The sequence below is a fragment of the Crocuta crocuta genome, unplaced genomic scaffold (assembly GCF_008692635.1).
Source record: "Crocuta crocuta isolate KB4526 unplaced genomic scaffold, BGI_CrCroc_1.0 scaffold119, whole genome shotgun sequence".
Classification (NCBI taxonomy): domain Eukaryota; kingdom Metazoa; phylum Chordata; class Mammalia; order Carnivora; family Hyaenidae; genus Crocuta; species Crocuta crocuta.
This window is the reverse complement of record NW_027551562.1, coordinates 6,991,177-7,015,240: the sequence shown is the minus strand read 5'-3', so window position 1 is coordinate 7,015,240 and position 24,064 is coordinate 6,991,177. Positions and strand designations below refer to the sequence as shown.

At 48.1% G+C, this 24,064-nt stretch overlaps 1 protein-coding gene across 2 annotated transcripts in view; it reads left to right on the top strand.

The window, feature by feature from the left end:
• FAM135B (family with sequence similarity 135 member B) overlaps window positions 1-24,064 on the top strand; it is a 274,520-nt gene that overhangs the window by 132,433 nt on the left and 118,023 nt on the right. For both annotated transcript variants that reach the window (XM_077749966.1, XM_077749967.1), the window contains exon 3: window positions 3,595-3,674. In XM_077749966.1, the coding sequence (XP_077606092.1) occupies window positions 3,595-3,674 (80 nt within the window). The remainder of the gene's footprint in view (window positions 1-3,594; window positions 3,675-24,064) is intronic.

Here is a 24,064-nt window from a genome sequence, read left to right as displayed (position 1 = left end):
CCGACAGGGCAGGGATCTTCCGCTCTGCCCCAGTCTCCCTCACCCAGATGTGTGACCTTACCTGTTACCTGTGCTCCCCTGGGGATTTCACGATGGTAGTAAACTGCCCCATGTGACGAGTTCTTGCTCCTCAGGGAAATATAAAGCTGGGTGCTGGGAGCCTCTGGTTGCAACTTGTTTGTCAACTGATCAGTACCTAACCTTGTTTTAGGTGTGTTTCTGTTTAAAGCAGTGCTTGCTATCCATCTATCTATTTATCTATCTATCTATCTATCTATCTATCTATCTATCTATCTATCTATCGTCCATCATCTATCTATCATCTATTGCCTATCTATCTGTCTGTCTATTTATCTATCTATTGTCTATCTGTCTATCTGTCTATTTATCTATCCATCTATCTACCTAGCTTTGATTCACTAACCTTGAACTCATGGCCAATAGCACTGTAACTCAGGCCTGAACAAAGCTTGTCTAACTCACTGTAGTCTCTGTAAGGCACATCTTGCAGTTAGGGACATTGGACAGCACTACAGTGGATTAGACGAGCTTCCTTCAAGCCTGAGTTACAGTGCTGGGGTCATTTTAAATAGCAGCGTCACCCTCAAAAAGCACAAAAATACAAAAAAAAAAACCTGGCACTAAATAAACTGTAAGCAATATTTGTTTACACTATGAGAACTGGAAAAAGAAAGTAGTGTTGCTTTGCTCAACCTCGAGTGGAAACGCGTGCGTGTGGTGAGTCAGACCTTTCTCCCCAGGAGCATGTCAGAGTATTGAGTTGTGAGGTTACAGATGAACTTGAACAAGTAGCAGAATTCACAGATACAGAATCCACAAATAATGATGGTCAGCGGCTTGTGATTTGCAAATATTTTCTCTGTGTGTAACTTGTCATATAATATAACCCTCTTATAAGGTAGCACATTTTGCAGAACAAAAGTTTTTAACTTTTAAAACAAAAGTTTTAACTTTGATGAAGTTTGTGTGTGTGTGTGAATCACACTTTTGGGGTCGATTTTAAGAACTCTTTGCTTATCCTTAGATTTAATTTTCTTAATTTATCAAACTTTTCTTTAAATGTTTATTTTTTGAGACAGAGTGAGACAGAGCACAAGCTGGGGCGAGGCAGAGAGAGAGGGAGACACAGAATCCAAAGCAGGCTCCAGGCTCCGAGCTGTCAGCACAGAGCCTGATGCGGGGCTTCACCTCACGGACTGTGAGGTCATGACCTGAGCCAAAGTCAGTTGCTTAACTGACTGAGCCACCCAGGCACCCTTGTCCCTAGATTTTAAAGCTTTCTTTTATTTTCCTTCCTAAAGGCTTAATAGTTTTACATTTTTAATGTAAGTGTACAATCTACTTTGAATTACAAATTTTTGCATAAGGTGTGAGATTTAAGTGGAGCTTTTTGTTTAGTTTTGGTTTTGGTTTGGTTTCTGCCTATGGATGCCCATCTTAGGACCATTGACTGAGAAGGTCACCTTTTCTCCCTTGAATGGCTTTTGAACTATTGTCAGAAATCCTTTGAGCATATTTGTGTCCTCCTTACTTGGGGTGGGGAGGGTAGAAACTCAGGCCCTCCACATGGTCTGTACTTAAACCGGGGTCGATGGGGTTCTCATCACCATCCATTAGCAGTGAAAGTCTGGCCCTCTTTTCAAAGACCTTCTCTTGCTGGGCGAGGAAGGTGCCTCATTAAAACTTGGTAGTAGTGGACATCGAGATCCCATAGGCCTTTGCTGGTATGGGTGGAGGTGAGGCCCCAGCTTTTGCGTGTAGTATCTCTAGAGTATAACTACTATCGGCTAAAAGTTTTCTGTTATGCTTGGCTGCCCCCTGTCTGGTCCTTTGTCTAGAGAAAGCAGGCATTTTTGTTGGGGCTTGGCTTTTCTTTTCTTTTCTTTTCTTTTCTTTGCTTTGCTTTGCTTTGCTTTGCTTTGCTTTGCTTTGCTTTTCTTTTCTTTTCTTTTCTTTTCTTTTCTTTTCTTTTCCTTCCTTCCTTCCTTCCTTCCTTCCTTCCTTCCTTCTTTCTTTCCTTTCTTTCTTTCTTTCTTTCTTTCTTTCTTTCTTTCTTTCTTTCTTTTCTTTCTTTCTTTTCTTTCTTTCTTTCTTTCTTTTTCTTTCATCTGCAGCCATTAGTATTTCTGGGTAGCTGGCTTCTCTCTGGGACATATGAGGCAAAAAGAAATTGCAGAGAACTCACCACCCTGTTTTTCTTTGGAACTTGAGGTCCTTGGACTGTTTGGTTTCTTCTTCTTCTGCAATGATCTTTTGTTTATCTATATTGTCTAGAGGTTTTACTTGAACATGGTGAGAAGGCTAGGGAAGAGTATGTCCACTCTGTCTTTCCTGGAAGCAGATGTCATGGCAGAGACTTTTTTTTAATCATCCTTTTCCAGATACAGAAACAAGTTCCAAGAAGCTGTGTGGTATGTTCTAAGTCACACAGCTCACAAGTGATGTCACCTGACCTCCAGCTGTGAATCTGGCCCCAGTGCATCTCCTCTGCCCTCTTCACACATAAAACAAACACTAGGCCATCCACAGAATGTCCTGGGGGGATATGCATGGTACACTGTCGCCCCCAGCCACAAGCTCAGTGAGGCGTGGGAGATGGGTGTGTTCATGGTCCATTTTACCTCTGTTTCACTTGGTTTTATCCATTCCATTTCACAATGGGCTTTAAATCATTGGAAGGGGAGGACAATTATGATGCCAGAAATGTCCCTAAGAGCTTGTGAGCAAAAGGGCCATTAATTGCAAAAGATGGGTCTGCACCTGTGGCAGCAGTGGCCAGACCGAAGGCCTTGCTGATGGCTTGGGAACCCGCACGGTGTCCTGAAACGACAGGGTTTGGAAATGGGAGTGACATATTAAGAATGGCACAGAAATACGGGGAACGGTGTTTGGCAGTGACCCCAGGACTGGCAGCTCAGCTGTTGTGTTTCCAAAGGAAGTATTTGTCCGTGTTGCAGCATGACAGCAGCCCAGTCTATGTGTGGATTTTGTACCAGGCACTAAAGCTTCCATTTTCCTGTAGAATGGACTTTCCTGACCAAAGAAAAACCATGTCCCTTCATGTACCTGTGCCACATGACCGGCCCACCTGTTCCTTTCTCTGTCCCTGCTGCCACCAACCTTGTGTGCGTCTCGTATGATCTCCCGTCAACTCAACTCCCTGTTTCCATCCCGGCCCCATTCTGTCCCTTTCCCACTGTGGTGACAGAATGAATCCCTCTTTGATGCCAAATGATCACGCATGCCGCCTAGAAGCTTCCATGGTTGTCTACAGCATTTAGGAGTAAGTCTAGCTACTTTTAGAAGAAGCCAGGGGCGCCTGGGTGGCTTAGTCGGTTAAGCGTCCGACTTTCGCTTAGGTCATGATCTCGTGGTTCATGGGTTCGAGTCCCGCGTCGGGCTCTGTGCTGACTGCCAGCTCAGAGCCTGGAGCCTATTTCGGTCTCTCTCTGACCCTCCCCTGCTCATGCTGTCTCTCTCTCTCTCCTAGAAATAAAAAATAAAAAAAAAAGAAGCAGCAGCCAACAGTAAGGAGTCTGATCGTCATCAGCCTGTCCTCTGCTCTTTCCTCAGGTACTACCAGATCCGAGTGACCTTGAAGGTGTCCTCAAGGATCCCCCACAGACTGAGCGCCTCTGTCGTTGGGCAGACAGGTGAGCGGCAGGATGGGAGTGGGCGCTTATTCTCCACTGGTAGACCGTTGTTTCTCACTGCGTGCCAGGGCATGGCAGAGGGCGGCATACACAGCGGCATTCAGCAAGTCATGCTGCGTGTTCGAGGAGCGAATTTTGGAAATGGAGACCCACTGTTTGGGTAGCCACGTGTGTATCTTGTTGTCAGGGGAGCCCATCTGAAGGAGAACACCCTCTCCCAGGGGTAAACCTGGCTGTGAAGGGTTGGCCAGGGTCAAGTCAAGGAGAAAGAGGATGGCAGATGGCATCCAGCAAGTGGGTCGGAAGAATCCTGTTGTCAGTCCTGATGATCAGCCAGTTGTAGACGATTGAGTAAGTTGGCAGTTGTGGTAGACCTTCCCAGGCAAGATCAACACCCCCAGCTCTGGGAGAAGGATTGCCAAGGACAGCCCAGGTTCTGGCTCTGAGAAGGCTGGGGATTAGTGGGCATTCAGGGCTCTCTGACGGTGTGGTGTGATAGAGCGTTGAGTCCAGAATATAGAGCTTATTACATAAGAAATAAGGATCTGCACCAAAATGAAATACTTTTTACGTTAGTCAGTTTGGGAGAATGTGTTGATCACTCATATTTCAAGAAGAAAGAGAAAGACATAGGGATGGCGTAGAGAGAAAGTAAGGAGATAAAAAGATGGAATTATGGAAAGTTGGCTGAACTTTAAAAATACAAATAAAGGTAGTAAAGATTATTATGGATATTAAATCCAGTGGAGTCAAAAGCTCTGGTTGTTGCCACCCTTCAGAAAATTCCTTTTGGAATTTCCCTGGTAATTGGGCCACTTCATTATTGGCAATGAGACTCTGGTGAACAGAACTGCTTTCAGCCCGGGCGCCTGCGTGGCTCTGTCANCCCTTCTCCCCCCCCCCCATCTCAAAAAAGAACTTAAAAAAAAAAAAAAAGAATTGCATGCAATTAAATACCCACAGATCAGAGTGCAGTGGGAGAGTGTAGACCAGCCACCAGCGGTCTGCTTAGCTCCACCCTGGGGGAGGGCTGGGAGGGCTGGGGCAGAGCAGGCTACTCCGACCACACAAGGGGACGGCGAGGATTGCTACTGGCTTATGGGCAGCAGGCTGACCAGAACCTGTGGGCTAGGGATGGGAAGATATTGGAGACCCCTGCTCCTCCTCTGGCCCTGGGCAGAGTCCAGCGTTAAGTAATCATCAAGTCACCACATTTCCACGGCGTTCCTTGTCTTCCATGCTGCTCCTGTGTGGTGAAGAAATCAGGCCCCTGAGACCAAGTCTCCTGTGCCCCGTGTGCACCCAGGAGGCCTGTGGTGCCCTGCTTGGGTAGCGCTGTCTCCACCCCAAGTTCTGCCAGAAGAAGGTCGCCGGAATTGGCTGACAGAGCAGGAGCCCTGAGCTCATGAACTCATGTGTGACCACAGGAATTGGCGACTTGGACTTTATTTCCTTACCTGAAGAATCAGGATGGGGGTGCCTGGGTGGCTTAGTTGGATAAACATCTGACTCTTGGTCTTGGTTTAGGTCATGATCTCATGGTTCATGGGTCTGAGCCCCATGTCGGGCTCTGCACTGACACTCCAGAGTCTGCTTAGGATTTTCTCTCTCTCCTCACCCCCATCAAAATAAATAAACATTTAAAAGAAAAGGATGAGGATACAAATCCATTCTCTATAGCGTTCTTGTCTTTTTTTTTTTAATTTTTTTTTTAATGTTTTATTTATTTCTAGGAGACAGAGAGAGACAGCATGAGCAGGGGAGGGTCAGAGAGAGAGGGAGTCACAGACTGAAACAGGCTCCAGGCTCTGAGCTGGCAGTCAGCACAGAGCCCGACGCGGGGCTCGAACCCACGAACCGTGAGATCATGACCTGAGCGAAAGTCGGACGCTTAACCGACTAAGCCACCCAGGCGCCCCTATAGTGTTCTTGTCTTAAAGATGATCAAGGAGGGCATTTCACATCCACAGAGATTATAAATGTCAATTGCCAGGACAGGAACTGGCACAAAGGAAGTGTCCAGTCAGTCTGAGCTGTGAGTGGCTGCACGATCAGGGGTACGAGGCCAGATATGTTCTCAGGGGCGAGGCTGGGACCGGGAACTCTGGTGGGGCCCGCGCCCCGGCCCACCTGCCGACCCCCAGCCCCAGGTTTCTGACCAGGACTCCGTTCCTCCCCTGTGACTCTAGCGCCTGAGCTCAGTTCCTCAGTGGAGCCTTCTCTGGGGGCCGGCAGTCCCCACCGTGAGGGCCAGGGGACTGTGGCCACCCAGCAGCTGGCAGAGCCCAGCAGGCGGCTGCGGGAGAGCAGGAGTTGAACCATGGACACAAAGAGAAAAATGAACTGCAGTCTGGGGGAGAAAAAGAAGCGTGCTCTCTTCTTTGGTCTGCTTTGACAGGGGGATGATTAGGGCACACTTGCTATGCCCTTGGGTTTTACAGGAGCATAATATTTAGCACAGAATGCTGACACAGAGGCCAGCAATAGTCACAACAAGGATTCCTCCATGAGTAAGAGACCGCATCTGTGAGTTCTTACTCAAGGGGAATTTCCAATTGTATGATGTTTCGTTAGATGTGGCTACATCACCAAGCACGCCAAAACTTAGTGGTTTAAGACAATGATTTATCCTTGATGTTTTCAGTTGGCTGGGCTCAGGGAGGTCATACAGGTGCTGCTTTTTAGCTGAGATTTCTGCAGAAAGGTTGGATTGTCGACGTGTCTGATCCCTTGATTGGGGTGGCTGGACTGCCCAAGGGGGACAGCTGAGCGCCTGTCTCCAGTTGAGCAGTACATCTTATATGGTAGCTCAGTTAACTGAGACAGAGAGAGAGAGAGAGAGAGAGAGGGATTCTAGGTCTCTGAACGACTGGGCTGGGCTGGTTACTGGCAAGGGGTGAGAGAGAAGAGAAGAGACTCTAGGTATGGTAACTGGCAAGGGGTCCCTTTCCCAAACTGCAAGGCCAACCCACCTTTAAGGGGAGGAGGCATATACCCCACCCCGGGTGGGGCGCCCTCTGCAGGTACAACAATGAAGGAAGTTTTTTCTTGTTTTTTTTTAATGTTTATTTATTTATTTATTTTTCTTACAAATAGTTTATTGTCAAATTAGTTTCCACATAACACTCAGTGCTCATCCCCACAAGTGCCCTCCTCTATGCCCATCCCCCCTCCCCCCCACATCCACCAGTCCTCAGTTTTTGTCAGCATTCAAGAGTCTCTCATGGTTTGCCTCTCTCCCTTTCCCCCACCATTTCCGCCCAATGAAGGAAGTTTTAACAGCGCTGTTTGCATACAATCATCCAGACCTAATTCCATCACCTGCACGTAGTTCTAAGAAAGCAAAAAGAAAGAAAAAAAATATATGTTGAATGAAGTAGGATATACTGAAAAAGAACCAGAAAGAGTCAAAATGCATGGGACCTAATGATATCTTTGACATTCATTAGTGGAATGGTTTTGCGGAGCCACATGATTTAACTTGACTTTTCTGTTCCATTTATCTCTAAATCAGAAATAGGGAAAGCTTGCCATGATCAGGAAAGCAGAATTGCATAGTGGGGAGAGCCATAGGCTCTGGGTTTTCCAGGTTCAAATCCTACATCTGACACCTGCCAGCTGTTTGTGTTTAGAAAAGTTGTTTGGCCCGTTTGAATTTTGGGTTCCACGCCTATAAAGTGGGGCTGGTAAGAGGCACCTCCCTCCTGGGTTTGTGTCCAGGATCGAATGAATTATGCAAGGAAATGTCTGGGGGAGGTGCCTGCGGCACACAGTGAGCTCACAGTAAGGCTTAGCTGGAGTAAGTGCCCCTGCTGTGTGTACAGTGGTTCTCCATGGGCAGTCCTGTGTCCCATGCTGGTGCCTGGGACACGTCACTGGGGGTGGCGGCTGCCTTGCTGCTGTGGGGGAGCTCAGAGTCCCCTGAGGGAGGCAGAGAAGCATCCTCGAGTCCAGCCGAGATGGCCCTTGAGATGGGGTCCCAGGTGAGATCTGGAATTGCGAGCAGCAGCTGGCCCCATAGGCCAAGGTGGAGAAGGATGATCTGGGCGCATGTAGCAAAATGACTGGGGCTTGANCGTCGTGCTGACTGAGCCCCCCCATCCCCCGCGACTCCCTTCCATCAGGTTGGCCCCAGGAAATGCGCGCACTGGGAAGACAGAAAGCCAGTGCTCTTCAAACACAAGAGGTCGTCTCATAGACTAAGGGGCAGAATTAGACATTGTCATTCTCTTTTTAAACATACGCGTCCTCTGGCAGCCACAGTCTGCGGAAACGGTTTCCGTTATGCAGATGATTTAGATACTGCTTCTCTAGATGTGAAACGGTTTCTCATTGAATTTTCCAAGCTCGACGTTTATGGTTCGAGTCTGTGAATAAGAAAAAATAAGAATTCCCCACGCGAAATGCAGCCCTCGCCTGTGCACCGTCTTGTTTCCTTCTTTCCGTATGTGTTTACCAGGTGACTTGGGGAAGGCTCCTCTGGAAACGGCTGGTTTCTTGTCTGAGTTAACTGCACGTCTCCTAGACTAGACTGTGATGGGCTCTGAGCCCCTGCCAGTCTGGAGCAACCGTCCCCCTGGGCATTCTAGAACGTTCCCAGTGTTAGGGAATAGACGCACGGACCCCCACCCGTGACAGACGTCGGGTCTGCTCCTGGATCTGAGGGCAGGGCACAGAGGAGGCTGTTTCCCTGTGCACAGCAGTGCAGTGGCGGGGGAGGGGGTGTCTGGCCCTGGTGTTCAGTGTGTGAGTCTGAAGTCCACATCATCTTGGTCGTTACTGAAAATAGAGAAGCATCAATTACAAGTGGTCCTGTAATGAGTCACTGAGGCCAGGAGATCTCTCTGCTGTTCACAACTTTCCAGAAGCCTCCTTCCTACAAGCCGAAGCACGGGGACCTGAGAGACCGAGGTGAAGTTTGGCCACTTAACATGTGAGGCTTGAGGTATAACAGGGAGAGAAACCGGAAGTAAGACATTTTAAAATGCTGTTTGGCTCAATTCAAAGCCTTGCTTACCTTTTGTGGGTCTCACGGAACTGTTTCCTCTCTTCTCATGGGGATCAGGTTCATACCTGTGAATGAATGTTAAGTGTAATAATGGGGCGCCTGAGTGGCTCAGTCGGTTAAGTGTCCGACTTCGGCTCAGGTCATGATCTCACAGTTCGTGGGTTCAAGCCTCGTGTCAGGCTCTGTGCTGACAGCTCAGAGCCTGGAGCCTGTTTCCGATTCTGTATCTCCCTCTCTCCCTGACCCTCCCCTGCTCACGCTGTCTCTCTCTCTCAGAAATAAAAATAAAAAACATTAAAAAAAAAAAAAAGAAAGAAAGAAAGCATTGTGATTCTTTCCTTTCACCAGAGCGGTGCTATTGAATAGATTTTGCAGCCTCTTCCTTCCCGGACGTGTTAACAAATTTTCCCCTTGTGGGGATGGCCGCTGAGGTCAGCCTGCGGGCCAGGAACTTTAGGAATTCGAGGCTGTCGCGGGGTGATCAGGCACAAAACAGGCATCTGCTAGTCATGGCTCTTGAAAGGTAGAGAAAAATAGCTCGGTAAATTGTGGAAACATGTAAAAATTACCGTGATTAGTTTTAGTAATGTTTTGAGAGGTGATTTCCATTTCCATTAAGTGGAAGCAGTTAAGAGTTTCATCATGTAGGGGGCAGGGGGACATTTATTCTTTAAATGAATCCATCTCTTTTCTGGGTCCATTAAAGTGCACCTAACTATCAAATACACCCTGTTTTCATGGCGAATACTCAGCAAGTGAAACACTCGAGCCCCCAGGCTCAGAGTACCCACCTGGGGCTGTTGAGAACGCTGCTCGGGGCCATCAGGAGGGATGTCTCTGGATAAACGGAGACGTTAGTGGGTGTTCTCCCACCTGCTCACTTTCTGGGCAGCAGGGAGCCCAGGTCCCTCACTGTTGGCCCCGTGGGCAGGCCAGGAGTCTGCTCTGCCAGATGGCCCTGTGACCCAGCTGCCGCTGGGGCCAAGCAACTTGTCCCTCACCCTTGGAGTTGGCCATGGCCTCTGTAAGCCTGCTTGACCTGCAGGCCCCTCCCGGGAAACTCTCCAATCTGCTCTCCCATCATTCTCGTGTCTCTGCCTCTGCTCTTACTGTGCCTCCCATGTTGAATGCCTATCCCTCCCTCCCGCCCCTTCCAATCCACGAGACTGGCAGAAAATGCTGATGCAGGTTCTCTGAGGCCCACGGCCCGCCCTGGCGTGGGCACACCTGGTGGGGTCACACCTGATGTGGGCACACATGGCCTCAGCCCACCTGGTATGGGCACACCTGGTGGGGACACACCTGGCCTCAGCCCACCTGGCACAGGCATACCTGGAGGGCACACCTGGCGCGGGCTCACCTGGCCTGCTCTTCCCCCCACACTAGGAAGGCTGCTCGCAGGCGGCACCGTAGCCAGCCTGCACCTGTGTGGGGACAGCTTGCACCTGGCGAGCATGACTGAGGCCCGGGCACCTGAGAGAAAGGTGAGGGTAGGCGGAGGACCCCTGCTGCGTATGGCAGAGACGATGTGACTCCAGCTTCAGAGCCTTCCTTGCGGGGTCTCTCTGTAGAGTGCAGCCGGCTGGGTCCCGCTCACGCTGGGTGACCCAGGACTTGCTGCCACCCTCCCTGGGCCTCCTCCTCCTCCTCCTCCCTTCTTCATGGCATCCTGAGGACTGAAAATGTTAATATTATGAAAGCACTTAGAAGGGAGATTGACATCCTAGGCCCTCAAGAAACTGGCTATTTTTAGTTTTATTGAAGGAGCCAGAATCAGCAGATATGTGTGAAATTTACATGGGCTGAACCGGTAGCCCTGGTGGGTTTTGCTTATTCTGTAAATGTGTCCCGAGTGCCTCCTGTGCGGCCCACACTATTTCCAGAGCTCTCTGAAGCCCCAGATGCCCTCCCCCCACTCTCCGTGGATGTTGTCTTCCTGGTGGACTTTTCCATTACTGGGGGTTCCCAGCAGCGGTTTCCTGAGATCCTGGCAATGAAAAGGACATTGTAGGGTAGCGTACAGGTGCTCAGAGTCATCCTACTCTTATTAAAATAAGGTCGCTTTTTGAGAGTATTTGGTTTTTTTCAGATACTTGGGGATATAAGCAAGTCCTCCATGTGGAAGATGAGGTGTAAAGCCCTGGAGCCATATTGATTTATCCAGTCCTTGCTTTGGGTGCCTGCCAGAGCACCTGGAACATAGCTGCTGTTCCCTGCATGTTTGTTCAGTGGTGAGTGGGAGGCCAGGGGACGCAAGTTGGACCGAAGAGAGAAAGAAAAGAGGCCGAGGGGCGCCTGGGTGGCTCAGTTGGCTGAGCATCCAAGTCTTGATTTTGGCTCAGGTCGTACTCCCAGGGTCATGGGATTGCGCCCCAAGTTGGGCTCCTTGCTGAGCGTGGAGCCTGCTTGAGGTTCTCTCTCCCTCTTTTTCCCCCTGCCTCTCTCCCCTACTCATGCTCTCTCTCTCTCTCTCTGTCTCTCAAGTGAAGGAAGGAAAGAAGGAGAGAGAAGAAAAGAAAGACAGAATTCCATGCAGTTAAACAAACACAGTGAGCTCTTGAGGGCTCAGCCACACAGGTAGGAAGCATCTCAATGGGAAAACATGCTGTTCCTGGTGTTTTCAATTAGTATTCATTAAAGGGTTGTTCAAAGATAAAAAAATGATTATTTTTAAAAAAAAGTCGAGACAGCCTCTTTCTGGTTTGCCCAAACGGGCTCTGAAAGTCTGAGAATGAACCAGGTGCATGGAATTGGCGTTTCAGCGCCAGCAATGTCTGCCAGGGGAGGGGTCCCCTCAGGCCTCCACAGCAGGGGTGTTGGAGGATCCCCTCCGTGTAGGGTCCCTGAACAGTTTCTAGATCCCCACTCGCGCCCCTCCTAAGTCAGCCCTCGAAGTGAGATGAGAGGGTAAGCAGAGGAAACACTGAAGAGGAAATTCATGTGGGGACGCACCGTGAACTTGCTGCTCTCTGAGAACCTTGAAATTATATAATTGTAGCTAATAAGTTGTTACGAATGACAGATAATTGGATGGTTTCCTCGTCTCTGCTCAGTGGCTTAGTTATGTGAAGAAATTCTGAAGTCTTATCGCCGTAACATAAAGGACAGGTTCCTGAGGGTACAGAGGGCAGAGGGTTCTCATTCCTGACCTGCTCGCAGATGCATTTTCAGATGGGAAATGTGTGACCACAAGCAGAAGTGTTTGTTCCTGAGCTGCAGGAGGTCGTTGGGCACATGGAATAGCGACTGTCGTGAAGTGCGGAAAGCCTGTCTGTGTGGTCCAGTGGTCCTGAAGGAGTGTCCTGGCCAGGCTCTGGGCCCCCTCTCACCCGCGAGGAGTGATGAGGTCTGTCTTGTCCAGGATTTTCCACATTTAAAATGAGGGAGTCCAGGGATGCCTGGGTGGCTCAGTTGGTTAAGCGGCCGACTTCAGCTCAGGTCACGATCTCATGCTTCATGGGTTTGAGCCCCACGCCTGCCTCTGCTGCCAGCTCAGAACCTAGATTCTGCTTCTGATTCTGTGTCTCCCCCTCTCTCTGCCCCTCCCCTACTCATGCTCTGTCTCTCTGTCTCTCAGAAATAAATAAAACATATAAAAAATTTTAAAAATTAAAAATAAAATGAGGGAATCTGCACTCCCACTGCATGTGGTGACCAGGGATGGGTATATAAGAATCTCTTTAGAGAGAGGAGGAGCATTCTCAAGGGCANACATTGAATACACATTTTTCCCCTGTAAAATTTGTTTTTAAAATTAATTAGCTTCAAAAAATAAAAATAAAAAAAATAAAATAAAATTAATTAGCTCCAAATGACTCTGTATTCATGAACAGTTGTGATTTTTCTGCATGCTCAGAAAATGGTACGAAGTGAGACAACCTACCTACGAGATCTTTGCAAACACAGTGTAATATTTGTAAAGACTAAATGTGACCAGTATATTCTTTGGAGGAGATTTAATGAAGCACTTACCAATTTGACCTTGAGTCTCGTTAGTTTTTTAAAAAAATGTTTTTAATGTTTTATTATTTATTTTTGAGAGAGAGAGATGGATAGAGTGTGATCAGGGGAGGGGCATAGAGAGACACAGAATCCAAAGCATCTCCAGGCTCTGAACCATCAGCATAGAGCCCGACACGGGGCTTGAACTCACAAGCTAAGAGATCGTGACCTGAGTTGAAGTCGGACACGTAACCAACTGAGCCCCCCAGGCGCCCCAAATCTTGTTAGTTTGTTTGAAGCTCAGCCATTTAGGCCCCTGGGCAGCTTGTAGACTCCAGGCATCCTGACAGTGGTGACCAAGGCATGAAACAGTTCCTGCTGACGGCCAGTGTCCTACATATGGCGGCCCAGTCCAGAATTGCTGGACAAGTTGAGTCAGTGGCCATTTCAAATTTTTTATGTTTTTTTTTAATTTATTTTGAGAACATGAGAGAGAGAGAGAGAGAGAGGGAGCGAGCATGAGCACAGGAGGATCAGAGAGAGAGGGAGACACAGAATCCGAAACAGATCCCAGGCTCTGAGCCAACTCTCAGCACAGAGCCCAATGTGGGGCTTGAACCCGTGAACCGTGAGATCATGACCTGAGCCGAAGTCGGACACTTAACCCACTGAACCACCCAGGTGCCCCAGTGGCCATTTCAATAATAAAAAAGTGAAATTTTCTACTTCTGCATTTATTTTAAGAACTAAGTTTCATCATTGGCAATAGGACATGTGCCAGAGAAAGAACAGTCTGGGTTCCAGGGGCTTTGAAGGCCGAGCAAGCTAGGGTGTCTTTGCGGCTCAGTCTCTTATGGGCTCAGTGCCTTTGGACAAGTCACTTGATCTTCCTGAACTTCAGGTCTTTTATCTGTAGGATACGGATCATAATTTGTATCTCACGGCACGCTTAAGGGCTTAAATCTGCATTTCCCCCCCATGTGGTGTTAACACCAATATTGGTTAATAATCGTATGGGATTGTGAGTGACACAGACATGACATATAGGGGCTTAAGCCGGGTAAAAGATGATTTCCCACCCACGTTAAACACCAGATGTGAGCAGACCACGTTGGCGCACTGTCCCTGTGGCCACCAGACCCCGAGTCCCAGCTGTCTTTCTGCTCCTTCATCCTGAAGTACAGCCTTCACCGCCAAGACCCCCTTTGGGTCCAGGCTGACCTCTGAAGCTTTGGCCATGGCCTGTGAGCCCCAGGCTGGATGGAGAGGAAAGCAGAGCGGGGGGGGGAAGGGGGGGGGCCTTTCTTACCTGGGGGGTAAGAAAGGGGGGTAATGTTCCTGCATCTCATTTGCTAGGATTTACTTATCTGGCTGAGAAACAGAGACGCCGAGGCAAGCAGCCTGCAAAGTGGGTACAGTTCTGGTTTTTTCTCTGGGAAAGAACAGCCGTTCATTGGCCACGTCCACCAGCAGCCTTTGCTCTCTGGTGGCTGGGAATAATTAAGATGAATTTAGGGAATGCTCCAAAATAGTAATTCCAATGAAAAACTGTCTTCATTTTCAGCTTTCTCTCAAGACTTGTGTTTAATTCAAGAAAAAAATGTATCTTAGGATAATAAATTTATATAATTAACCTTTGCTAATCTCCCTTTTTATTAGCAAGAACAGAGACAGGATCCCCCCCATTATCTGTCAAGCATATCCAACTAGACTATAATAACACTCATCTGTTTTCCCAAACAAGGAAAGTCACACTGCAAAATCCAGGTATGTGTTTATTTGGGATCTTAGGGACGGCAATCCGGGAGACACAGAGGCTGCCGTGACGGGGCGGGCTCCGAGCTGGAGGCAAGAGACAGGGTTATGAAGGCAAAAAGACGCAGGCTTCCATAAGGCGTTTGAAAGAATTCTCATTGGCGCTGACATTTAAACTGAGTGTCTAGGGGCTCCTGGGTGGCTCAGTCAGTTAAGTGTCTGACCAGCTCAGGTCGTGATCTCATGGTTCATGAGTTCGAGCCCCACGTCAGGCTCTGTGCTGACAGCTCAGGGCCTGGAGCCTGCTTTGGATTCTGTGTCTCCATCTCTCTCTGTCCTTACCCCACTCACACTCTGTCTCTCTCTCAAAAAATGAATAAACATTAAAAAAATTTTTTTAAAAAGTAAACTGAGTGTCAATCCACAGTTGGCTATTTGATTAACAGTGTTACATCATCTCTGTTTCAGTCCAAAGTGATGTTCTCCAGGACAGAGCTAAGCTGTGGCTGTCCAAAATCCAAAGTCTGTTTTCCACCTGGTGTGGACATGCCCGGTTCCACCCCGCTGGGGCCTCCCCACCCCACTGTAAACAGACTCCCGAGTCATACTTACTCCACGTTGAATCTTTCATACTTCCCACCAATATTTCCTATGTATGGAAAGCAACACTGGTTTAGTTTTTACAAGGCAATGATGCCAATTTCCCTTTAAATTGTATTTTAAGGCAGAACAAATTATTGCAAACAAATATTAAGCAATGCCAGTAGAGATAGTCGGGAGATATAGTAAAAACATCCAAGTTTTATATAAATAACTGAAGTTAGGTAAATGGCTACATTAAATCCATTAGTAGGCATAAAGCCCTCAGCTCAGTGTCTGGCAGTTATATTGTACTGCTAGCCATTTTTATTTTCTGAAACAGCAAGAATCAAAAGCACTCTCAGTTTTATAGAGTGCCTTTGATTCATTGCCCTTTTTATGTGTGCCCAGTAAAAAATTAGGAAGATATTACTTGGGACAAGGGTACAGAACAAAATTCGCCCACAGAGCCCAGCAATTTGAACAAGATACATTTTAAACCAGAACAGGGTTGTCCTGGGCAGTGGGGTTACAAGGTCAGGATTTCCCACAAATTAGCTTTCAGTGCATCCATCCAATGTCCCTTCCTTCCAGGGACAGCCAGAGATAAGAGGATGGATTTATGTTAAAATTTTCCTCATGCAGGAAAATTAACAGAAAACACCCCTCTTACTTTTTTCTGAATCCATATTGTATTTGGAGAGTTGCAGAAATGGCATTTCCCATTTTGTCTTGTTAGCTCATTGGGACTATCCGAAGGAGAGGCTGTGAGGAATGCATTATCTCTGAAGTCTGGCTTTTACTCAGAATGCTCTTGAAGGAGGAGCCTGAGAGTTCTGTTTTATTTTTCCACATTACTTTTTTTTTTTTTCCCTTTTTGGTAATAGCACATCTCCACTTTAGGCAGGCAGTAGGTTTTAAAGACTTTACTTAGCTTGACCCGGCACATGCATATTCTTGAGAGAACATTGAAAATCTACATGCCCAGAACCGTCGGCCTAAGAAGTCTGCTTCTTCTCTGTGTGTGCGACACACTCGTCTCCCTCCGGCGCTCTCAGGAGTCAGCTGACCTTTATAACCTGCTCATGGAAGTCAGAGTGCTATTTGGTGTTCGCTGATAATTCAGAGTATGGTGCTTCCTGGCTCAGAATCCACAGATGATGGTGATGATGAGGGTGGCGGTGATGGTGGTGAATAGCAGCGGCCGCTAATGCTTGGGTAGCATTTAACCTGCAGCGGATGCTGTTCATGCTCTTTGCAAATGTTAACTTTCAAGGGCACCTGGGTGGCTCAGTTGGTTAAGCAAATATTAACTTCCTCACAACAGCTCTGGAGGTTATTATCTATTATCTACTATTATCTACTATTTATTATCTATTATCTACTATTATTATCCCCATTTTATGGATGAGTATGCTGGAGGACACTCCTGGGAAGAGCTGGAGTCAGGACCCCATGCCAGGCAGTCTGGCTCCTACCTACAACATTTCATTGTCTTTTGTTCACCTTAGAGCAAAACATGAACTCCTTGGCGGGCGCTGGTTGGCTTCCTGTGATTGGATCTTGGACTTCCTCTCACACTCGACTACTGCCCCTCTGCCCCATCCTTCTCACTTTTCCTTGGCTGCACCAACCTTCTTCCCAGTTCAGAGCTCCTGGACTTGCTGCTCCATCCATCTGGAGCCTCATCGTTCTGCCTCAGTTATTCTGGTGTCTGTTCAATGTCACCTCCTCAGAGAGGCTTCTTGCCTTATTTTTTTAAAAATAGATTTCCCATTGTCACTCAGTTCCTTCCCGTGCTCTAGTTTTCTTCAGATGACTTCAACTGATGTTATTATATCCTCATTTATTGTCCACATCACCTCTAAAATTTAATAATTATGCTTTCAGTAAGTCATTACTGAGTGCTCTCTGTGTGCCAGGAAATAGAATATTTTAAGTATTATGTGTAAAGGAGTGTACTTAAATCGTTACACCTTCCTTAGGTGATAGGTCCCTTTTTGCAGAAGAGGAAATTTGGGGCGATAGAAGCTCATGGATTTCCTCAAGGTCCCCCAGACAGACACAAAGTCCTAGAGCCACGATCGCAGCCCATGAGTCTCGCTGCGGAGTCTGGCAGGCCCTGACTGTCCCCTGCTCCACCTGCAGAGCTGAGATGGGACCTGTAACAAACATCCGCTGAAGGAGAGAAATCACTGATGTTGATAAATGGCCCTGCCACCCAATTGGTCCCGCAAGAGCGACCTGCGCTTCACCTTCCCCGCCCTCCCCTCCACACTGAGTCGGTTCTCAAGTCCTATCAGTTGGGACTTTCTCCTCCTCAGCTCTCCTGGAATCCCGCCATGCCTGCTGAGCCGGCTCTGGCTCAGGCTCCTCACTGCACCTGTTCCCCTGTGTGCCCCCCGTGTTTGTCAGCCACTCACACGAACAGTCAGAGGGGTGACAAACCAGACAAGCAGGGCTGCCCAGCCAGTGCTCCATGGACAGGCTTAGTGGGGATTGCACGTGTCACCCCACTTTTACTGTTTAAATATTTTAAACTCTTATGAAAGATGCAGTGAATGAAATATTTTACTATTATCTCCGTGAATGCTTACGCACTGAGGACCGACTTGAGAGCCCAACTTCTGCAGCCTGCTTGGGTTTGCATTCTGGCTTCACGTCTTTGAAACAGTGAAATAAGTGCCCGGTGCCTCAGTTTCCCTGAACAGAATAGATAGCAAGGGCAGAACCTCCCTCTCACGGTCACGTTGAAGATGCATTTAGGTAATGTGAGTCCCCAAGGAGAAGTGTTCAAATGTCAGCCACTGTCGTCTTCCTCATCACCGTCATCACCCCGTGCTGGACGTTCCATTTAGCTGTGCGTCACTGCAGGAGAGATGCGGTAGGTATATAAGTCAGATCACGTGACCTGGCGCCAGCAGCCCCCCACCCCCACCCCCGTGTGCCGCAGCTGCTCAGCACAGATTGGTGCCACAATGTGACACCATGACAACAGACGGTATCCCAGGTCATGATGATGCCACATCAGCACTTGGTGTGAGCTCCCCTCGCTTCGCATGTGACTTTAATATTCATGGGGAAGAGTGTGAGCATTTGTTAGATGTAATTAGAGATAGAACTTTCCATCAGAAATTGATGACAAACCTTTGTTTTCCAATCAGTTTCAGGGCTCTTGAAATATCAAGGCTAATAGTGATCTTGGGAGTTAAAATGAGAAACAGCCAAAACCAATGTTGGGGGATGGGGTGGGAGCAATCAGGCATTTATCACACTGACACTTATAAACAGTAGTTATTGTAAGTGTTAAATACACTGTGTTTCATGCAATCATGGGGAAAAGCAAAGCTGATCTATGCCTTCTTTGATGTGATTTCAGGCTTGCATGTCGATCAGAATGGCTTCATGGTTTCATTGATTTTGTTTAGCAAATGTAATACATTTGCAATATATGAACTAAATGACATTAATAGAACCACGCTTCCACATCTTATAGATTTGACTTCATATAAGAGTGAGTTGGAGGGAGGGGAAGTGACTCCGCTACTTAAAAATAATTCAGTATGACAAAGTGCACACGTGCCCCAGCCCAGGGAAGTCCACACTGGCTCCAGAGAAGACCTGAGCTGTGGTTAATTTGTGCAGAGTCACCAGCAAACACCCAAGGGTTCAAGCCAGTGGTGAAGACAAGTTTACACGTGGTGCTGGGGCTGGTTGAACATCCAGGGGTGGGCGGATGAAAAGAAGCTCATGAAGCTGCTCCAGGAGGAACTAAGAGAAACTGAACAGGGAGGGACTGGATTTCAAAAAGGTCTCAGTCAGCAGAGCCAGAGTTCAAGGGAGGTTTCTGATGTGCAGCAGAAAGCATGCCTTAGCAGTAAATTTCTAAGTTATGTCTTCAGGGTCTTTGAAATAAAACTTAACCAAGTTATCCCTTGACACGAGCTTTAGAGTTGAATCAGGAGTGTTTGAGGGATGAACACGGTCTAACTCTTCTTTCTGGTTAGCTTACATTCATCGAGAAAAGATTCTGAAGATCGTGGCCTTGAAGTCTTAGACATAAGAACCAGAGGAAATAGGAAATGGGAAATTAAATGGGAATTAAATGGGAAACTCAACATAGCTTTAAGGCCAAAAGGGACTCCAAAAATTCAGTGGATACCTTGCAGACCCAGAGTCATTAAATGGATTGGCCAAGGTCACTAGTCAGTGAAAAGCTGGTGTTTTAAATTCAGGAACTTGAGAGCTAATGGATATTTTTGCCTTTCATAAAATTTTTGTTCCATTATGGAAAAGGCCCTCCATTTGCCGTTTTAATTATGAGGAATTTATTTAAAGTTCCTGAGTTTTAATTTCCCCTGGGGAAGAAGAGCCCTCATTTTCTTGTGCAACTGAATGGATCCAGCATCATGAAGCTTCCACATACCGCATGGCACTTTCATGGCAGTTGATTCCCTGGATTCTATCCTCCCTTTTTCTACCAACAATACCCTGCCATTTCCTAGGGAAGTGTGCATCTTCCTCCTTCTCAGCCATGTGGCTTATTGATTTAATTCCCAGCTGCAGGCCTGGCTCTGATTAGCTTACACCTGTCAGCATATCCCTTGGTCCTGGTCTGGGAAGGGACCTGTTTCCTCTCTCTATTCCTCTGGATATTGAGGAGCTGGGGTGTGAATTCTGATACTGCCATGTCCGTTTTTCTATCATAGAAAGAGCGTTGGGCTGTCTGTATAGTAATCAGAGGGGGCTAGAGAAAGGGAAGCAGAACATCAGAGTTTTGGGTTTCGTCCCTAAGCCAGTGAATTAAGCCATCCTTGAAACTCGAACTGCCTTTGGGTTATGATTGGGTTTTCTTTCTTGTTGAAGGCAGCTTGAGTTGAACTTCCTGGCCCTTGAGACAGCTTTCTCATGGATACAGGGGTTTAATAAATAATACTTTTCTTAACTTACCCATAATTTTAAAGTAAATGTCTTTGAAGACTGAATAGACAGCATGATGCCTCAGGGTCCACCTCACTTTAAGAACTCTGATTTAAACAAGGACCTGGCAAACATCCTTCAAGCTAAGGATGAAGAGGACTGTGAAGTTGCTCGTGTCACCTTAACAGGTTTTTATCCAGCCACCCTCTTCCACCTCCCCAGGGGACAGCTCAGCGGGCTTTGAAGGAATCCTCGATCCACAGCTCCAGGCATGAAACCCTCTTGCAGGGCTGAGTTACACCTGGGGGAACATCTGGCTTTCTGCATCTCTACTCCTCTTTCTCCCACGAGGCACATTGACTCTTCTTCAGATGGGTTTCTTCTGGTTGCAAAATGCATGCATGTTCGTTGAGAATATATTTAAAAGCAAAATACAATACAGGAATACTGATCACACCATAAGGCCACCATCTCGGCATCATATAAGCACAGCATTTGGTGAGTTATCTTCTCTTTTCGAATTGTTTTCTCTTTCCCTCTCCTTTTTACCCAGCCCCCCTTTCCCCTTTCCCGTCTCTCTCTCTCTTCACTCTTTCCGTTCTAAAACACCTCTCTAGTCCCTCTCTGTGTGCATGCACGTAAACAAAATTGAGGTAATTCCACAGCTTATAGCTTTTACTTTTGTTTATTACAAATGTTGACGTATCAGGAACTCTGCCAGAAGGTAAATCTTGGTAATTCTTTCATCATTTCCATGTATTGGCTCTAATGTGACTTATTTAACAGCTCCATTGTGTTGTGTCATTTGACATCAGTGTGTTTCTTGTACATGATGACGTGATGGGCATTTCAGGACCCAAATCCGCCAGTGTCTTTGTTGCCTTGGAAATGTCTTTCAGTAGCCGGCTGCCTCGTTAATGGGCATGCATATAGATGACCTCTTAAGGGTCCGATCTTTCAGGAAGACTTGCTCTTCTCCCAGTCTAAACATAGCTACCCTGATCCCAGCCACTTTTCAGCCAACTCATTTGTTCAGATTCAGGCTAATATCAGCTGGCTCTGCAGGTGGCATGTTGTGAAAAGTTCCCCATAACAAACAGCCGATATTTGATACATGTTTCAGGTCACAAGAACACATAGCAGGGAATGGGGGCGCGTGGGGGCAGGGAGCCCCCCGCACCTGTTAGAGACAGCAGGGCAGAACCCGACGTGGGGTTGGGGGCAGCAAAGCGAGTTTGCATCTTGGCCCAGCCCCAGGGGTTGGTGTTTCGCTCCTGTAGCTTTGATTTCGGGCCCCAGAAGACCAAAGGCTGGCAGCATTATTGGTCACTTCCTCTCTCTCAGCCTTGGTTTTGTCAGCTGTGAAACAGGAGAGCTAACAAGCAGCGCTCGCTGACGACATTGAAGTGGGGCTCGTGAGCGAATGGGTAAGAAAGAATTCTTGAGACGTTTTGGGGGCACAGCCTGGATTTTATTAGAGGACGAGGACAGAACCTGTGACCAGAAAGTCTGGGATTCTGAGGAGCGACTGGTTACGTGCTTTCTAATTAGCTGGGGTTAGGGAGAGTCTAAGTGTCTTGTTAAAAAATTTATTTAATTATTTTTTTAAATTTATTTTTGAGAGAGATAGAGACAGCATGAGCAGGGGAGGGTCAGAGAGGGAAGGAGTCACAGAATCCAGAGACAGGCTCCAGGCTCTGAGCTAGCCGTCAGCACAGAGCCTGACATGGGGCTCGAACTCACAAACCGTGAGATTATGCCCTGAGCCAAAGTCGGACGCTTAACCGACTGAGCCACCCAGGTGCCCCTGTTTAATTAATTTTTTCAAAGAGAGAGACAGACACAGCGTGAGTGGGAGAGAGGTAGAAAGAGGGAGACACAGAATCCGAAGCAGCTCCAGGCTCTGAGCTGTCAGCACAGAGCCCGACGCGGGGCTGGAACCCACAAACCATGAGATCATGACCTGAGCTGAAGTCAGACACCTAACTGACTGAGCCTCCCAGGCGCCCCAAGCGAGTGTAAGTCTCTAAGGAATTTGGAAGCAAGGCTGTCAGGGTTACTTTCGGTCTTTAATGAAACATGAACATGAAGGCACCCAGGCAGCCATGAGTTTCTTGAGGAAGGTCGCCCTCTGCATGTTTCGGGGGTCTGTCAGTGGGCGGCAAGCTGTAAGGAGATTTAATTTAAGCTACGTTCTTCTTGCCTTTGTTTCCCTCATCCCTCATGGTATTGCTGAGGGGTTAAGGGAGTGCTGGGAAGGACGTGGGGAGCGTCAGCCTGAAGATGGGCTCTGTCCCATCTCAGGGCGCCCCTTCCAACAGTAAGTGGCGCTACCGTTCTCTGCCCAGATGTTGCTATAAGATGTTTCATCAGCAATCCCTCAGCTCCGATTCCAGCATATCAGTTGCCAATGAGGAGAGCGAGCTGTGTGGAGCGCAGGATGCTGGTCGAGCCCTGCCTTTCCCTATCAGCAGCTGATGTGGCTGGTCCACTGCGGCCAAGGGGTAGAGACCAAAGAGAGGGTAACAGAAAGCACCATTTTGCAGTTTCGCATTTCACAGCCGGAGGAGACTTGCCAGCCTTGCAGATGCTGTTTCTGTGCCAGAGCGAGGAAGGAAACTGGGAAACTAGTGCCCAAGACTGCATTCCGCCTCCGCCTCCGCCATGCGTGCCGTGACCTTGATCATGTCATGCAGACTCTTCCCAGCTCACTTGACACTTATGTATGGTGGCGCCCACGAGCACACTCAGGAGGACTGGGTGAGATAGCAAGCACCCCAGAAACACATGTGACAGGCACACGTTCAGTGAGTGCAATCCCCAGGGCAGGGCAGACGGAGCAAAGAGGAGACTAAGCAGAGGCCCCCGTGGGGGGATTAGTTGTGCCCCGACCACATTCTCTAGTGGAGGCAGAAGAGGGATGGCACCTTGCTCCGCAGCTACAGCCGTTTGGCTGAGAAGTGTGTGTGTGCAGTGCATCCTCAGCCTATCTGAGCCTTGGTCATGATTAGAGCAGGTGCATGATTAGACCCTGGGACATGGGGAGACAAGCCAACCATAGGGAAGAGACATCTAAGCACCTCAGACAACAGAAATTGTAACAGAGCTGCTGCGTTAAATTAAGACAACAGGGACACCTGGGTGGCTCAGTTGGTTAAGTGTCTGACTCTTGATCTCAGCTCAGGTCATCATCTCATGGTTCCTGAGTTTGAGCCCTGTGTCAGGCTCTGCACTGACAGCATGGACCCTGCTTGGGGTTCTCTCTCTCTCTCTCTCTCTCTCTCAAAATAAATAAACTTAAAAAATAAGTTAATCAAAACAACACATCTTGAGTAGAGCATTAGATATTTCCATAAAAGCCTTTTGGTACAATACGAGATAATGGATCAACTGTAACAAATATCTAGATTGAATGTATTGCCTCGACCACAAAAAAGTAAGAAAAAAATCCACCTGCCCCCCCTCCCCCCCCAAAAAGGAGTAGAGGGAGGATGGGAGGAGAGAAACCAGTGACATAAAAACGGAGCAACAAACAGGTGCGAATGGTGACGTCAGTTCAGGCCAGGAGCTTCAGGTGTGGCCCCGGGGGAGTGGGTGCCTGCCCTGCAGCCTGGTGACTCCCCTGGGAACGGCAGCAGAGGAAGGGAAGGGTAGGAAAGTTCCAGTGAGTGCCACCCCTGGACGCTCATTAGGAGCGGATGGAAGTCCATTCTTGAGGACCTTCCACAGCTGGCGGCCTCAGGATTTCCCCAGGTCATGTTCAACTCCACACAAACACTGAGAAAAAAATTCCTGACACACGAATGCACCTCGTCCCCTGGGCTCCGCCCTAGGGTTTCCCTTCTGTGACCCCCTGCCTCTCCTGATGCGGGGTTCCTGCTGGGCTCCAGTGAGCTCTGTCCACGGAAGCCACGGGTGAAAACCCGGAAGTCAGGAAGGAGGGACAGCACCCGCCCCTCCTCCAGCCGTCTCTGGTGGTGCCCCAGGCAGCTGTAGCCGCAGCAGCAGGCAGACTGGGCTCCAGGTACCTCGGCGCTACTGCTGCAACGTCCCTCTTCCCACCTGGCATTGGCAGCAAGTTTCCAGAAGTCCTGGTAGCCCTGGAAGTGTTTCCAGGTGAGCCACAGCAGGTTCAAGATCCGGGGACAGCGGCAGCCTCCGGAACCCACGTTAGCACCAAGACCCC